The 16,600-nt window shown below is 36.5% G+C and overlaps 3 protein-coding genes across 3 annotated transcripts; 2 read left to right on the top strand and 1 right to left on the bottom strand.

Annotated features, from left to right (window-relative positions):
* The first annotated feature begins 2,779 nt into the window (after positions 1 to 2,779).
* On the top strand, positions 2,780 to 4,919 carry LOC132175211 (UDP-glycosyltransferase 74F2-like). Its single transcript, XM_059587082.1, has 2 exons — positions 2,780 to 3,478; positions 3,982 to 4,919. Exons 1-2 carry the CDS (start codon positions 2,834 to 2,836, stop codon positions 4,714 to 4,716), a joined length of 1,380 nt encoding a protein of 459 aa, XP_059443065.1. The 5' UTR covers positions 2,780 to 2,833; the 3' UTR covers positions 4,717 to 4,919.
* Positions 4,920 to 5,520: 601 nt separating this feature from the next.
* LOC132175711 (uncharacterized protein At5g50100, chloroplastic) lies at positions 5,521 to 9,406 on the bottom strand. Its single transcript, XM_059587733.1, has 8 exons — positions 9,172 to 9,406; positions 8,772 to 8,914; positions 8,526 to 8,633; positions 8,180 to 8,236; positions 7,345 to 7,410; positions 7,147 to 7,207; positions 6,633 to 6,679; positions 5,521 to 5,922 (listed from the first exon to the last, which is right to left on the bottom strand). Exons 1-8 carry the CDS (start codon positions 9,326 to 9,328, stop codon positions 5,884 to 5,886), a joined length of 678 nt encoding a protein of 225 aa, XP_059443716.1. The 5' UTR covers positions 9,329 to 9,406; the 3' UTR covers positions 5,521 to 5,883.
* Positions 9,407 to 11,196: 1,790 nt separating this feature from the next.
* LOC132175148 (succinate dehydrogenase subunit 7B, mitochondrial-like) lies at positions 11,197 to 14,969 on the top strand. Its single transcript, XM_059586990.1, has 4 exons — positions 11,197 to 11,377; positions 11,488 to 11,556; positions 12,015 to 12,117; positions 14,676 to 14,969. Exons 1-4 carry the CDS (start codon positions 11,318 to 11,320, stop codon positions 14,756 to 14,758), a joined length of 315 nt encoding a protein of 104 aa, XP_059442973.1. The 5' UTR covers positions 11,197 to 11,317; the 3' UTR covers positions 14,759 to 14,969.
* Positions 14,970 to 16,600: the final 1,631 nt, after the last annotated feature.

Below are 16,600 nucleotides of genomic sequence, written 5' to 3' on the forward strand. Positions count from 1 at the left end.
TGAGGGAAGGTAAGGGGTTGGTGGTGATGGGATTTACCAGCTTTGCAAGGGAGGGGACACTTGAACGAGTTGGACTGAGTTGGCTTGAGTTACCAATACTAAGAACCTGTATTGACTCACCTGAGTCAGGAACGTGAGCTTGAGAAGGAATCCCAGGCGCTGCCAGAGAAGCTTGAGACAGAGCCGGAGAGATCTGGAGGCTTCTAGGAGGAAGCAGCAGCTCCACTCGATTAGCATAAGGAGATTTTGCTTTTAGTTTGGGACCAAAAATTCCAGAATCAGGGGGACGAGGGATAACTGGGCATGCAAAAGAAAGATGCCCAAGCCTTCCACACGCATAGCAAAACTCAGATAGTCTTTCATATTGATAAAAAACTTGAGCTGGTGGCTTAGGAGGACGTTGTAAAATAAAACCCGTAGCCAAAGGTTCATCAAGAGGAATAAGGACCCGGATTCTCAAGAAGCTTTTCCTACAAGGCTTCATATTATCCATATTATCAACTTCAACCAGACCTCCAATACTTTCTGCAATAATCTTAGCATTGGCGACCGTCATTTTATCAAGAGGAAGTCCATGCACCTGTACCCAGATCGCTGCCTTCGAAAAACCAATATCATCAAAAGTTTCATCATTTTCCCAACGCTTCAAAAATAAAGGAGATCCATTGATATTCCAAGGAGAGTTGTTTAGAACCCTAGAAAGATCCTCCAGGTCTTCAAAGGTAAAAACCATTTTGTTATCCTCTTTATCCTCAGTGGTGAGAGACTTCACAAACTGCCAAGCTTGTAAAATGTTCTTTTTTATAGCAGTCTTGGACACAGTTTTAAGGGAAATAATCTTCCCAACTAAGGTGAGAGAGGGGGGGAGAGTCTGGTTAATGGGATGATCACCCAAGATGGGAGCAGAAGGTTCGGAACAGTGGAGAGCATTTGTGTGAGAGATGAGAGCATTTATTTCCAAGTTAACGGAATCCATGGAGAAAAGATCAGATGAAAGAGTAGCAGGAATAGCAGAGACGGAGCAGAATCGAGAAACAAGAGGCAAAGGTCAGGAAGAGGATGAACAGAGTTCAGGAGAGCTCTACGAGAGAGCGGGGAGGGGAGTAACTAAAAATTTACGAATTTTGATGAAGACATATCTAACTTGTAAAACACCAAGATTTGGATTCCAAATTTGGCGTGAGTGCAAACCACTGGAGGAAAATTGAGGACGTTGAGAGCAGAGGTTAGAAGTGTTGGTGCAACGAAATTATGGTGATAGCCTGGTAGGGAGCAGACATAGAAGAGCAACAAAATTGAAATTGGAAAAATGAAAAAAGAAAAAGTATTAAGGAGAAAGCACAAAGAAAAAACAAGGAGGGAAGGGAGGAAAAGAATCATCCCTCCCCTAGAACAATCACTTAAGGCAATCGAAGGCATCACAAGAAAGTAAAAAATCTCTAGAGAGAAACTCAACATTTTTTGAAATCTTTTTTCTTTCATCAGTCAGCCTTGACCAAGCAATTTCTTATGACAATTTTTTTATTTTTTTATTTCATAATGGGACAAGGGTTACATGAGAGATTTTTTTTATTTATTTTTACAATTTTTATTCATTTTATTAATTGTGAAAGCTTCCTATAAGAAACCATGGCCACATTTAAAAAGAAGATTATTCTTTATGGATGGAGCAAAAAAAAAAAAAAAAAAGGAAAGAAAGAAAGAAAGAAAGATGGTAGAATAAATTACTAATAGAAACCATGATCACCGGGGTAAGAACAAAGTAGGAATGCTTTTACTTCTACCGGTGAAAATGGTTTATTTAGCAAAGTTATGCGCACGATTAATTTTGTAAAAAAAACAAATAGGATAAAATTCAGTAACTCACCTACTTTAAAGATCAAAAGATTCTAATTTTCAGTAAAAACGCAACTTCTTATTTTGTTATTGAAATAAAAAACAACCTCAATAGAACCATCCTTGAAAAAAATGATGCTATTGAGACTCTCAGCCGCCACATATCCAATTGCAGGTGATAACTTCATCCTCAAGGCTTAAGGATCAATTGGGGGTCAACATTTGATTACGTACTCTTGGTTTTTAGTCAGCATCTTGAGTGGTTAGTTGTTTTTAGTCAGCATCTTGAGTGGTTAGTTGTTGAATATTCGTAAAAACCAAATACGACTTGAACACATGAAAATTCAAATGTAATAAAAAGTGTATTGAATTTCTCTGACATGGACTGCAATAATTCAGTGTAACTTTCCAGGGTGGAATTATGTGTAATACAATGGATTCTCATAATCTCATCCATCTAGCTTGATTATATATATCTTGTGGACCTTATCAAATCTCAAAATTAGGACTAACCAATTGTATGATTGATTTTGGGATGACAATTCTTATTTGTGAGATCATGTTAAAGTATGAGTACAAAAGGACAGACAACGTTTTCTTTTAAATTGGGTTAAATAAACTTCCTCCAATCTTATTTATAAAAATGTTGTGTTCATTTACATGTGAGATGTACATGCATTTTTAAATAACATATCATAATCACATTTTTTTTTAATAAATTTTATTTCAACTTCGTCTTTGTTATTAAAAATGCATATATATTTCGCATGCAAATCGATACATGACATTTTTATATGAGAGTTTTTATCTGTACAAGACTATATAAATTAATCATAACTAAGGCTCATTAAATTCCAATGTATAATTGGAAGTGTACATCGGGAAGCACCCAAGCATTTCTTGTTCAATGTCGTAATCTGTTGAGGAACCTGAAAAAAAAAAAGGCCTATATCTTCAATCCACAGAACAGAGTAGAAATCCATGAAAACAGAGGAAAATGAACAATCGTAGAGGTCGTAGAGGTCATGTCATTGTGCTCACCTATCCTGCCCAAGGCCACATAAACCCACTCCTCCAGTTTGCCAAACGGTTGGCCTCCAAAGGGCTCAAGGCCACTCTAGCCACCACCCATTACACTGTCAACTCCATTCATTCAACCACAGTAGGCGTCGAGCCCATCTCGGATGGCTACGATGAAGGTGGGTTTAAGCAATCTCCTGGTGTGGAAGCCTACTTGGAGTCGTTTAAATCAGTGGGTTCAAAAACTTTGGCAGAGCTCATATCAAAGTTCAGTGACTCGGCCTCCCCAGTAAACTGTGTCGTTTATGACTCTTTGCTCCCGTGGGCTCTTGATGTGGCTAGGGAATTTGGCATTTATGCAGCAGTATTTTTAACAAATTCTGCTTCTGTGTGCTCCATGTTCTGGCATATCAATCTTGGTCATCTGACTTTGCCTGTGAAGCAAGAAACTGAGCCCCTGTTGTTGCCTGGCCTTCCTGCACTAGCCATTTCTGACATGCCAGGTTTTCTTGCAAATCCTTCAAGTCATTCTGCTTATTTGGCAGTGATCATGGAAAAATTTGGCCGTTTGGAAGAAAATGATTGGGTATTCTGTAACAGTTCTGAAGTGTTGGAAAGTGAGGTAAGTCGAGAGCTTTTATGTTTAACTCAATTACTTAGTATATTTGGTAGTTTCCTGTTATAGAAAATGATAGAGTTTGGTTGTGTGGGTTATGGATTATGGCTGATTTGTAAATGAGGAACGGAAGTTTATTGAATGGCACCCCATTTAGGGTAGGAGTCACCAGCATACAAGGTGTTTGAAAAAGGAACAAAAAGACGAAATGAAAAAGGAAAAGCACAGTTTTTTCATTTTGATATGAGTTCAGAAGATCAAGGAATTTCAAAATAATTTAGAGCTTCTCAATATATTTAGGACAATCCTGGACAATGGACAACTATGCTATATACTTATAAATTATAAATTTGGGTATAGCATGTGCTTTATGTCTTCATTGAAGTCATAAATATAAAAGATAGGAGTTAAATCTATCAAAATTCGACATTTTAGTTTTAATATGTTGAGCAGTAAGTGCAGCATATTTATATATATCTTTCTCATTTTCTTCATTGACTGTTGAAAAGCTAATGAAAGCCATGTGGGGACAATGGCCTTTGGTGATGATCGGTCCACTGGTGCCATCGGCCTACCTAGACCAGCAGATCAGTGGAGACACAAGTTACGGAGCCAATCTTTGGGAGCTTAGCAGTGACCGGTACTTGACATGGCTAGAGACAAAACCACCAAAGTCAGTGATATACGTATCATTTGGAAGCATGGCAGACATCACAGCTAAACAGGCTGAAGAACTTGCATGGGGTTTGATAGAGAGCAACATGCATTTTCTACTCGTTGCAAAGGATTCCAGAGACAAATTATCAATAGAAACAGTTAATTCAGTGGAAGAAAGAGGGTTGGTTGTGTCGTGGTGCAACCAATTAGAGGTGCTAGCACACCCAGCTGTGGGTTGCTTTGTGACACACTGTGGATGGAACTCAACAATGGAGGCCTTGAGCCTAGGGGTGCCAATGGTGGCACTGCCACAGTGGAGTGATCAGCCTACTAACGCTAAGTTTGTGGAGGAGTTGTGGCAGGTGGGAGTAAAGGCTAAGAAGAACAAAGAGGGGATCGTGACCAGGGATGAGCTGGAGCTCTGTATAAGGGAAGTTATGGTAGGAAAAAAAGGTGAAGAGATTATGAAGAATGCAACTAAATGGAGAAGGCTTATAATAGGAGCAGTCAGTTTAGGTGGAAGCTCGGATAAGAACATCCATGATTTTGTGGGCAAGTTGGTAGAAGGAGAGGGGAAGAAAGCTTGATCCTGTGTGGCACTAGATGAACATAATAAACTTGTTTAGATGGTAGTATCTGCTTCAATTGCAGGAGACTTTAGAAAGCTAAACTAAGTAGGGCATAGCAGACACCTTTTTTGGGATATGTTTTGCTCTTTCAATGTTCAATAAGATCTTTAGATTAAACTGAATTAACGATCATTACATGGGTATTGACTGCAATCTTGTCATCTTAGCATTTGATTGACCATTTGGCCCATGCAAGACATCTTATGTAAGTTCAATCTAGAGGATATGTTGATATGGGAAAGATGTACATGTGATAAAACGTTGACGTTCAACGTTTTATAAGTCTTACATTACAGGATGACTAATCTTATAAACTCAAAAAACCCAATGACCAATTTTATCACTTTTTAGAACGTAATGAGTGTTTTGATAAACACGAAAGCCACAAAGACCATTTTTGGATTCAACCCTCATTTTTCAGTAGATGTGGAGGTGGATTCAACTTGTCAATGCAAAACGGATGCCAACTTAACATTTCTATCTATGTGTAAAGAGTTCAAGAGTATCATTACCAGTGGATTTTACTGCGGTGATTTGGTTTTGTATTGCCTATATTATATCGCCTAACAGATCCAACATAATTTAAAAGGCTTTGTTTTCTCAGTAAATGTAGAGGCCACTTTGAGCCTGTTGTGGCAAGAAATGGTGACTTGACATCAATGTTCCATAAAGAATTTAAGTATGCTTTTAGCAAAATGGTTTCTTGAGGCGAAACTTTTAAGTTGTTGTGGCGGCTTTTGTCACCTTAACCAGTCTCAAAAATAATTTCGGAGGCCCAAACTTTGAAATTTCATCACAAAACATCCTACTATGTACTAGTTCTCAGCAAGAACTCTAAGCTACATAAACAATTTGTGTCCAGAACAATGACTTCAAGGCGCCTATGATACATTTTACAAACCTCTTAACCAAATGATGTAACGGTGAGATTGGAAAAAAAACTATAAATGTATTTTCTTTCTTGAGGCAAAGAGAAAGAGTATTTTAAGGGAACTGCCACACTTCTTTTATCTTGTTACGACTTCTGGATATGAGCACAGATACAGATGATTTTTGAAGAAGATATATGGAAGCAAATAAAGAGCGAGCCCTGAAAACTCTACTTCTGGAAAGTATTCAGCAAGTTCACATTTTACAGGCATTCTTGTCATTACATGCTTCACCCTGTAATGAAAACAGAAACCCAAACATGAATCAGCACTAGATACCTCAAATATATAATTATTGTCTTTATTGAGGAGAACTAGGTGCAAGAGAAACTGCTTCAGCTAGAATTGCCATTTCTGTACCAGTTAATGTTCATGATCTATATGTGTCACTAAAAATTAACTTCTACGTCAGATATACTTCTGTTCATCCCAATTTAGTGGAACTTAACCTTTTTGCTATCTCAAAATCGTTTAGTAAAACATAGTTTTGGAATATAAGGAGGATTAGGGAGACGGGATATAGTTCATTTCCTTGAGTTTCATGCACATTATACAATTGAATTTGAAAAGGATCTGATGCAAGCCTCTTGTAAGAAAGAAAGGGGAGAGAGAGGGAATCACATCAACTTGTAAGTTTGCAAGGGATATTAAGAGAAAAGGCTTAGTAGCTTTCTTTATCAGCCGTAGTTGAAAAAATAAGTCTATTTTCTTGCTTTAAAAATTCAGGTCCTCTTGTCTTTAGGAGATTCTGTTACATTACTGTATGAAATCCACCATGATTTGTATGTATGTCAGCTAATCAGCATAAGTTTTTATCATCTAGGAGAAACAGGTGATATGAAGTTAATCTCGCTCGCTTTATATTCTATTGTCACGTATGCAAGATTCAGTAAAATGTCTTGATGCATTCAGGTAAGGTAATCCATGCATATGTAGTATTCTAACCTTGTTCTTCTTTCGTGCCTCCAAAATCTCCTCTAAAGGTGGTCGACCTGGACAAAACAAACAGGCTATAAGTTTGCATCACATATTTATAAGTACTAATTAATTGAGCAGAGCAGATGTTAGCCATCAACGTTGTTAGGTTTAAAAACAAGTAGTAATCCTTGAATCATGAGCTTCCTCTAAAGTATGTAGCAGGCTGGTAGTTTGAGTTTGAAAATGCACATAAAGAGAAGTTAAAAAAAGGGCAAAGGGATTTTTTCATGGTACAAAAACAACCAGGGATAGAGTTTACAGTCCATGGATGATGCAAAGGTTTTAAAGAGGTAAAACTGTAAAATAGTCACTGATTTGGATGTGTGGATCATAAGGCTGGCATGGCCTGTTATCATGATCCAGGAAACAGAGGTAGAAGAGGGAAGATCAGCCATAGCATCACTTTCAGTCATTGAAGCAAAGAAGATATGAAAAAAACTGAGAAGTTATCACACAAAATCTTTTTGCAATATGAATTTACCTGTGATTGGAAGACGATATTTAGCCCAAACACCGTATATGCCATCAGCAATTTTTGCAATCTGTTAAATGCATGCTATTGTATTAAGTACAAATACAGATAAAAGGAATAGGGAGCTTTATCCAAAATACTGTGCCTACAGGATGTTGAATTTCGATTGAACTATAGGAAACATAAGGAAAGAGCAAAGAAACTTACAGGTTCATATTTGGTAATGGCATAAACCCATCCAAGACCAACTTGTTCATAGAGTCTTCTAAATGCCTGCAGAAGTTGTTATTTGCAAGAGCTTTTATTTTTTGCTTGGTTGAAATGTAAATTAGATAAAGAAAACGGTGACAGCTTAAAGTAATGTCTGATTAGACTAATTAATTTTAAATGGGTCTCATATCATTGACATTTACTATTGACAAAGCTGTTTACATCATTACAAATGAGACAGATGAGGAAATCGGTTTAGTGAGAATCAAGGTGTTCACATGTTGATTTAGTTCAATAGTTCTCATGTCTGATGGAGGCACTGACCACTTGCCTATAAGAGGGCCTCAGTACACTCCCTGAGCATGCAATGGTGGAAATCATGGTAGTAATCAGTGGTATACTGGTATTTAACAGTTTCACAACCTTAAGCTGCACTTATTCCTCCTCTAGAGTATAGATATTCAAACAAGGAATGATTGTCTATAAAACATTTTTGACTCAAAAGTTTTATGATCTTGAACTTTATACTAATTGAATCTAGTCATGGGGTAGTTATTTAAAGCTCCTACACCTATTGATGGTGCATGTTTTCTTTTCAATATTTTTCATATAACTTCCTTTAACTTCTAAAATTAGATTTTTCCATTGCTTTGACTACTGAAACACAAATTGGTACACATGCATGCTTACACGTACACAAGCAAAGAAAAATACAAGATAGTGAAGCAATACTAGATTGAAATTTGGAAAGAAAGGAAAACATATAATGAGAGAGCACGCACAGTAAATATACAACTACAGAAAAAAGAAAAAGGTAGGAAATGGGGCGTACTTCAACATCAGTGACTACAGTTCCATCAGAGAGGACTGCGTGAATCCTTCCCATAACCTAAACAACAAACAGAACTTCATCACTGCATTGTAATAAATCTGACAAAGAGATGCTCTAAAATCTACATTTTTACATGCTTCAAGGTTATCGTTTTACTTTCTTAATGCCCAAACCAAAGAGCTATCTGGGTCTTGCTGAATTTCTTCAGGAAATATTCGTATGATCCATAAAAACCAGAAAAAAGTCCTGTTACTGTCTCTAATATACTTCATTTTCTACTTATTATCTTACAGCTCCTACCAAGAAATTCAGTCCACTACAAATTTCAGCACTATTGGGAACATACAGTTCTGTAGTCCAGGCCTTGATTCTCCTCTGGAGAATACTCATCTGAGCTAATGTCAACAAACTTGATCGTACCATATTGCTTATTCCTCTCTCTGAGCATGTTAACCTGACATTATAATAAAGTTAAGCACATCAAAAATTTAAAATCACCAACTTCATAAATTTAAAACACAAACACACAAATTAACCAACATGACACTTATAAGCTAAAATGAAATGCAAGAACAGGTTCTTCAAGGCAGACCTCACGCATGCAAAGCGGGCAGTCCCCATCATAGAGCATTTTAATCTTCCAATTCTGAGGTGATTGTTCTTCATCTTCTTCTTTCTTGGGTGTTACAGGATCAGCAGTTGCCTCACTTATAGCACGAACTGGGTATCTAAGCCCTGCACCAAACAAAACTTTCTTCAATTTTTTCTGTCGCTGATCAAATTATCGAATAAAAACATTAACTTAAATTCGGTTGCACCCAAAGTTGGTTCCTTTCAGACAATGAATCAAAAACATGGAACACTATGAAAAAAAAAAAGTAACGCAAAACTTAATTTCCAAATTCCAATGAGAATCACTTAATGTTTTTGCACAAACAAGCAAGAAAATTAAGCTTGGAAGATCAAAAATGAGAATATTGATAGAGACTTACCGGGTTGGTATATGGGAAAGGATGTGAATCTATGGGGAGGATGTGAAGGAGGTCCATGGAATTTGAGTTTGAGATGGTGAGGAATTGAAAGGACAGATGGGTTCCTCTGTCTTCCTCCAATGTTACATGCTGCAGCAAAAGCTCCTCTTGATGCCATTGTTTCTTTTTGTGTCAAGTTTTCTGTTTCCCGGAATGACTGGTTCGTTTTTATAACTGCTTTCCCAAACGTGGCTGCGCGGGCTTCACTCAAAATATAAGAATACTTGTCCTCCACTGCGTCCTTTCCTTTGAAATAATTGTAAATTCACCTAAAAATAAAATGTTAGTAAATCCTTTAATTAAATGTAATGTAATTTGCAATTTTATTATAAGTAGGGGTGTCAAAAATTACCGGGGAACCGGAACCGGAACCGGAAAACCGGGAAACCGGGAAACCGGAAACCGGGAAACCGGGGTCCCGGTTCCGGTTCCGGTTTGAAAAATCTAAAAACCGGGTACCCCGGTTCCGGTTCCGGTTTTTGGTACCCGGTTTTTACCGGGAATACCGGAACCGGGTTTCCATTTTATTTAATAATATTTATATATTATTATATTTATATATTAATATATATATTATATATATTAATATTTTTTACACTTAGGTTTAGGTTTAGGGTATTTTAAAAAATTAAATTTTTATTTCTAAGGCCCAAATAGGCAAAAATAATGATTTTTTAGGATTTTTGGACTTTTTAAGGTTTATTTTTTAATTATTTGGAACAATCACAACAAAGCCCCTTTAATTTAGACAAAGAAACTAATAGATTTTTTTAAAAATGGGCCAACTTATGAAAAAAAAATTGGCTTATTTTAGGCCCAATACCTAAAATAAGCCCAAAAATCAATTTTTTAAAAAAACCGGTTACCGGACCGGGTAATACCGGAACCGGCCGGTAACCGGGGTCCCGGTTCCGGTTCCGGTTTCTCAAAATTGAGAACCGGGGTACCCCGGTTCCGGTTCCGGTTTTAGGCCAAAAACCGGGAAACCGGACCGGGTTGACACCCCTAATTATAAGTAAAGTCACCTATTAATCTTTGTCATGTAATTCAATATTCAATGGGAAGAGAAAGGTGTTGGAACAAGCTATTCATATTCTTTAAGGCATAAAGAGTAATATTGAAATACTAGTATAAATGGCTGACTACTGGCTCATTGAGCGTAATTAAGTTTATGTGGGGTTCGGTGGAGATGATTAGATTGTAGGTTGCGGGGGCAATGCCCCCGCGCTACGGTACAAAGTATTTTGGAGTTTTTTAAAATACGTTCATACAATTAGGATTTTTCTATAAATATATATGTCCGTACAATGTGCATACATTTACTCTCCTGTAGACGTAGGCACATTATCGAATCATGTAAATCTGTATCTCAATTTTTCTTTCTCTTTTTTTTTTTTTTTCGATTCAATATTATCCGTCATTGTTGTGTACAATAACAACAAAATATATGCTCAAAATATGAGTAGTGTTACTAAGAGGATTAGAGTATTTTTTGAGTCATTTTAAATGTGATGTGACTTTTAAAATCACTCATAGATCAAAATTCAATAATAATCATCTCAAATTCAATGATGATTTTTAAAAAACACAGCACATTTGGGAAGATTGTATAAATTGATTTTAATTTAATTCTCTTAATTAAATTGATTAATTTTTTTTTAATTTTAATATGTTAATTTTGTGTTAAATTCATGTAAAATTTAATGTCAATGAAATTATAAGCTCTTCTTACAATAGACCATAATAATATTACAAACAAAATGATGAAAAGTCTCAAAGGGATAATTCAATTGGCTGAGAGACCACGTCTAATAAAATAGAGATCACTAGTTTAAATCATCTTACTATTATGTAGATATGCCAAAAAATAACAATGATGCAAAATAAAGGGGTACCACAGCAAAAGCCACTATTTCATTTTCCACCCCCACACTCTTCTTCTTCTTTTTTTTTTTTTTTTTTTTTTTTTTTTTTTTTTTTTTTTTTTTTAATGTTTTTCGTCTGAGAACCTCAAGATTGAGAAACGAGAGCATTTGGGACTCCCTTAGCAGCTTCTCTACTTCATTCACCGATCTCGCTCTCTGTGAGCTCAGGGGTTTCACCGGAAATGGCGTTCTTGCTTAACAAAACCGGCGTCGTTTCTCATTTCCGATCTCATATTTCCCAGGTACGCGCACTACCGCTCTTCTCTACTCGATTCCCCTGGCTTCGACGTCCTTTTCTTTCGATTTCTTATGTGTTTCTTTCTCCGATTTGTGCTCTGCTCTGCTAAAGCAGAAGACGGAGGACGCGCTCTCTCTCGCGCGCCGCGCGTACCACATCGAACCCGGGCCTCGCGAGAAAGCCGTGAGTCTCTCTCTGTCTTCTATTTTCGCTCAAATTGCTCTCCGTGTGTGTGGGTGGGATAGATATCTATTAGGGTTTGTAGATATGTCCATGAAATAGATATACGTTGATATTCTTTTATTGCTTTGCAATGACTTGAGTATCGTTGATAAAACGCGCGTTTAATAATGTCGTAACCTAAGATTTGATCAAGTTAGTGGGAAAAACAGCTCAAAATTCTTAAATTTTTCTTCTCGAGAATTTGCATATGGTAGTGTTCTCTGAGCTCATATTGATAAAATTAACGTGCACTGAGATTGGGCGCGTTTCATAAACTTGTTTTGAGGGTAACTTTTAAGTATCCTTTTGTGAATCACACTAACTTTTGAGCTTTTGGTAATTGAATTGATAAACGATTTCTTTCGCTCGCTTGTAAGTTCCTTGTAAGTTCTGTTTTACTAATCTGGTCTTTTTTGCAGCTCTTGGAAAAGGACCCAGTCTTGAAGCGATTCAAATCGCATAAAAAGAGTGTGTGGCGGCTTAAAAGAGTTGCTGATGTTGCCACTATTGTTGTTGTCGCAGGTACTACATTGTAACTACTATAAGTCGAAGAAAATGGTCTATGACTATTCTAGCATGCAATTTCTCTTATATACTTTGTGTTCTTGGGGGTGCCTACACCTTTAATGATATTTCGATTACTTGTGTTAAAAAATAAAAGAAGAGTATTCTAGTATGCAATTGCTCTATGAAAATTTACGTAGCATTGACACCTTCTAAAGGGTTTGATCACAACACTCCTTTACATGCTTGGACATGCATTGATGAAACCCATATGAATTGCTAGAGTTAATCCAGTATGCAATTGATGAAACTCGATTCTGAATCATTATTCTTGCCTGTGATGTCCGTGCATGTGATGTTTATAATCTTTAGATTGATGAACTTTTCTGGTATGCTGCCTAAAGGGCTAAAACTTCTATTAACTCTTTATGAAGAAACCATTGTAAACTTGATGTTGTACCATTTTTTTATTTTATTGGAGTGTGAAAATCAATTTTGCCCTCCAAAAGCAGCCATCTAGGAGTTTGTTAACCCAGAGAGAAAAAGTGATTCTGACAAAAAAAATTTCTAAAATTGCTGAAAGTAAAAGCAAGGAGACTGATGCTGTTATGAAAAACATTTTTGGCCTGCCATGTTTGCTTATGCAGGAAGCAAAAATGGTTTAAAGGATTTTGTTGGACTGACCAACATGTCCCATAATTTGCACCTAATCCCACCCCATGCCCTTATAAAAACACCATCATCCCTCACTTATCAAAAGAAAGAAAGGAAAAAAACACCATCATCCCTCAATCCATCAGCTATCATCCTTTCAGCTTGTCTCCCAAGCCAATATCCACACCGTCAGCTCCACCAGATCACCGTCCATTGCCGTCTGACCAGCTCATCTCTCCAGCTAAACAATTCCATCAGCTCTATAGATTTTGATAATTTCTCTGATACTATCCTTTCTGTCTTTTGTCTTTTTGATAGTTGTCTTGCATTGTTATGCTACCCCCGTTAAATGAAATTGCAATAAGAAATAAAAGTTAAAGAGAAGAAGCGCATTGCCACATCTTTAAGTAAATGTGGATGAAGAAGTAGGAAGTTAAAGAAGCTCACAGTTTTTGTAGGAGTACAAGAAGTTGAAGGCTTTGTGACCATTGACTGTGGGATCCATTGGTCTTTTGCTTTGTAGCTTGTTAAGAAGATAGGTGGGAAGGAGTGGGGGGAGGAACATGGGTGAATGATACGACGCCAGTGTGTGGGAAAGATGTTTGCTGAAATGGCTGATAGAGGCCGACCAAATTCCCATAAGATTCACAAACAGAAAATATTGTTTACGGGGACTGTTTGTATTACTGTTTATGCGTACTGTTCACAAACACTGTTCATATATTTTTATTATACATCAATTTTGGGTATCCTAGGTTCTGTCCTACATCAGTTTGGTGTCAGAGCTTATGTCCTTCATCATATTTCACTTGCAGCACTTTTTCCATCGGCAATAATTATCATAGCAGATTTTAATGACAACATTTATCCCACAGCTGCACCAAACTGACCTTTATTGTTTTGGTGGGAAAGCTTGACGTATGTCGGATCATATTTGTCTTATTGGGTAACATAGAGCAAGTAGCTTGATAGAACTTAATTTTTTTTGAGTTCAAGTGGTATCTATATTTGAAAACTATGGGAAATGGTTCAGTATTTTTATGTATTTTTTGTGTGAAGTGTCTCATCTCAAGTGAGTGAGCCTTGCTGATTTGCGGTATTTTTTTTGTCAATAAAGAGACAAAAAAAGGAAGAAGGAACTTTAGGCATCTTGTAGGAGGGAATCTGCTTCCATCATCTTTTTCATTTTGTGACCAGAATGATGGATCTTCTTCTAGGGACCTCTTAAGCTTGGAAAGTATAATCCCCTGAAGGATGAGTGATGGGCGGCATGGTATATTGGGAAGCCTGTCCAAGTCTTCGCTAAAACTTGGGATTTTTATTTTGTTGAATTTTTTTCTTTTTTTTTAGTGGTTGCATAGAGTACCGTACTCGCATTTGTTCACGCACACCCATCTGAACACCATATATGCCTGTTAATTAACTGATAAACTGGTTATGGAGTCTGTTGTGTGGCAGTTATGGCACAAACAACTTGACCTTTCTGTCTAGGAAATTGGTTGTGCCAATATGGCAACCAACTAGACCTCATCATGGGACTGAACTTTATTTTTCTTGGCTTCTCTAGCTTTTTAACTGTTGGCATTGCGCATGGCCATGTAATCTGCTTGGTTGTAGGTTATTTCTTCTGTCACTTATTATCTTTCTTATGGCATTGCCTTTTCTTCAATGTGAACCACATCATTCTCTGCATACCGAATAGTTTGATAGGGGAGTTATTTGTACATTGCTCAACGAATGGACTGCCTTTTTATTTGTGATTTTGAATCAATATCGGTTGTTTTCAGATTAACAATTCTTTTTTTTGATAATGAGAAAAAGCTATCTGCATATATTAATCGTGTCGCAAGGAATTACAGTCTTGTTTTACTTGTTTCTCTTTCAAAGCTTTCGGACGTGTTTATGATGTGTGTATTTTTCAGGTTGCTGCTACGAAATATATGTTAAAGCAGTAATGAGAGAAGAAGCTCGCAAACAAGCAAAGGCTGAAGGTGGAAGTGCATAATGAAGTGTAATAACTCTGCCGCACTTATTTTCCCAAAAAAAAAAAAGGAATAAGAAAAGGAATGTAAAGTTGTTTGGCCATGTTGTTGTTAGACCTTCTGGTTTTTTTGTTGGTTAGACCTTCTGGCTTTTTGAGGGTTTAAATAAGCAGTAAAAACGTGGTATGAAATGTTTGAACTCAACCTTCTGCTATTGGGTTTTATTTTATTAAACGTAGAAGAGTCATTTTATTGTATTTTAGAAGAGTAAAATTGTTCAAAAAATTAAAATAACAATTTTATTCCTCTATAAAAACACTAACTAGATACTTTCCATTTTAAATGAAATGAAGAGGATCTTATTTTGGGATAAATATGTTGGCATGTCATTTAAAAAAATTTAAATAATGTGGCATTATTTAAAACGTTAAAAACTGACCATGAAATTGTTTATCTTCCTTTGTGACAGATTGATCTTGAGAAGCTTAGAGAAATTTGGACCTTGGAATTTCTTCTTTTTCAATTGCACAAAGTCAAATTATTCTACCTTATTTTTACAATATTGGTTATTAGAAGAGCTCAAGCTCATTATACCAAACGAGAATGAGCACTAAAGCGATTCAGATTTTATAAACAAATGTTTTAAAGCAAAACCAAAAGAAAGAGAAGGTGGACCAAGCTCATAACTTTACATCAATCTTTTCTTGCATGTTGTGCTTGTGCTGCTAGTGCTATCGGATTATCTCCAATACAATTCCCATAGGTGTGCCAGGTTCTAGTTTTCTTTTGGTAGTGGATGACATTACTAATTTATTCAGTAATAAAATAATTTGAAAACAAATAGAAAGTAAGGTGGACATGAATTTTTCAAACTTTTTGTCCATCCCATCAAAGAAAAGAGTGTCCCAAGCGTCTCGAAAACTTTATTTTAAAATGATGCGTTACTATCACATAATCAAATTTTTGAAAAACCTAACATTTCTTGCAAACGAAGAGATATCAAAAAATGCAGGAAGATGATTGAACCAAAATCAAGATCTAAGAACTTTGTGGACCGTTCAAAATAATTTTGTTTTTTCTTTTTAAAAAAGGAGGAGCTGATAGATATTGGCGGTGATAGGCCAAAGTAGCCATGCAGAGAGAAAAGAAATGGTGTTTCTTTTTGGCATGGTGTAAGATAAACAGTAATAGGTGCTCTCTGCCCACCCACCAACACAAGACCATCCATCTCTTTGTCTCCTTGAATTATTTCATTGTGGGGCAAGTGAGTGAGCCAGTTTCTTCACTCCAGCTTTTTCAGCTCACAAACTCACAACTGGGATTCTTCACTAGCAAAATTTTCATCCACACCCAATAAAAAAAAAAAAAAAAATAATAAAAAATAGGACCCATAAAAGATAACATAAAGAAAGAGAAACCAGTCACCATCAATTCTTTAACAATGCCCCTTGCATACAACCATGGCATTTTGAAGCTCAATTTTAACAAAGGGGGAGGTTTATCATGTAGACCAAATCAAAGAAATAAATGTCTTCTTTAGAGAAACAGAAAAGGCCTAAGATTAAGAGAGGTGGCGGGTTCTTTTTTTAAACTTGAAGGAGGGAGATGATTGAGGTGGAGCTGAGCTGTGTACATGGTGCATGCACCCACCATTTCTGTCTCCTCTATCTTTATAATATAATTATTAATTATGAAATTAATTCTTACCTCATCATCACTGGCCGGACCCAGAACGCAACATTAACCTGCCTCAATCACCCAAAACCCAAATTTCATACACCAATTTTCTACGTCTCCACCGCATCAAAAGTGCGTGTAAGGCACAACAGATCCGATTTTTTTTTTTTTTTTTAATAATAGAATTT

This window comes from Corylus avellana, chromosome ca3, assembly GCF_901000735.1.
Source record: "Corylus avellana chromosome ca3, CavTom2PMs-1.0".
Lineage (NCBI taxonomy): Eukaryota > Viridiplantae > Streptophyta > Magnoliopsida > Fagales > Betulaceae > Corylus > Corylus avellana.

Coding starts and splice junctions, on each gene's coding strand:
- LOC132175211 (XM_059587082.1), top strand. CDS start 2,834: ATGAACAATCGTAGAGGTCGTAGAGGTCATGTCATTGTGCTCACCTAT. Junction 3,479..3,981: donor CTGAAGTGTTGGAAAGTGAG/GTAAGTCGAGAG, acceptor ACTGTTGAAAAG/CTAATGAAAGCCATGTGGGG.
- LOC132175711 (XM_059587733.1), bottom strand. CDS start 9,328: ATGGCATCAAGAGGAGCTTTTGCTGCAGCATGTAACATTGGAGGAAGA. Junction 7,208..7,344: donor CCATTACCAAATATGAACCT/GTAAGTTTCTTT, acceptor TGCATTTAACAG/ATTGCAAAAATTGCTGATGG. Junction 6,680..7,146: donor ATATCGTCTTCCAATCACAG/GTAAATTCATAT, acceptor TGTTTTGTCCAG/GTCGACCACCTTTAGAGGAG.
- LOC132175148 (XM_059586990.1), top strand. CDS start 11,318: ATGGCGTTCTTGCTTAACAAAACCGGCGTCGTTTCTCATTTCCGATCT. Junction 11,557..12,014: donor CCGGGCCTCGCGAGAAAGCC/GTGAGTCTCTCT, acceptor TCTTTTTTGCAG/CTCTTGGAAAAGGACCCAGT. Junction 12,118..14,675: donor CACTATTGTTGTTGTCGCAG/GTACTACATTGT, acceptor TGTATTTTTCAG/GTTGCTGCTACGAAATATAT.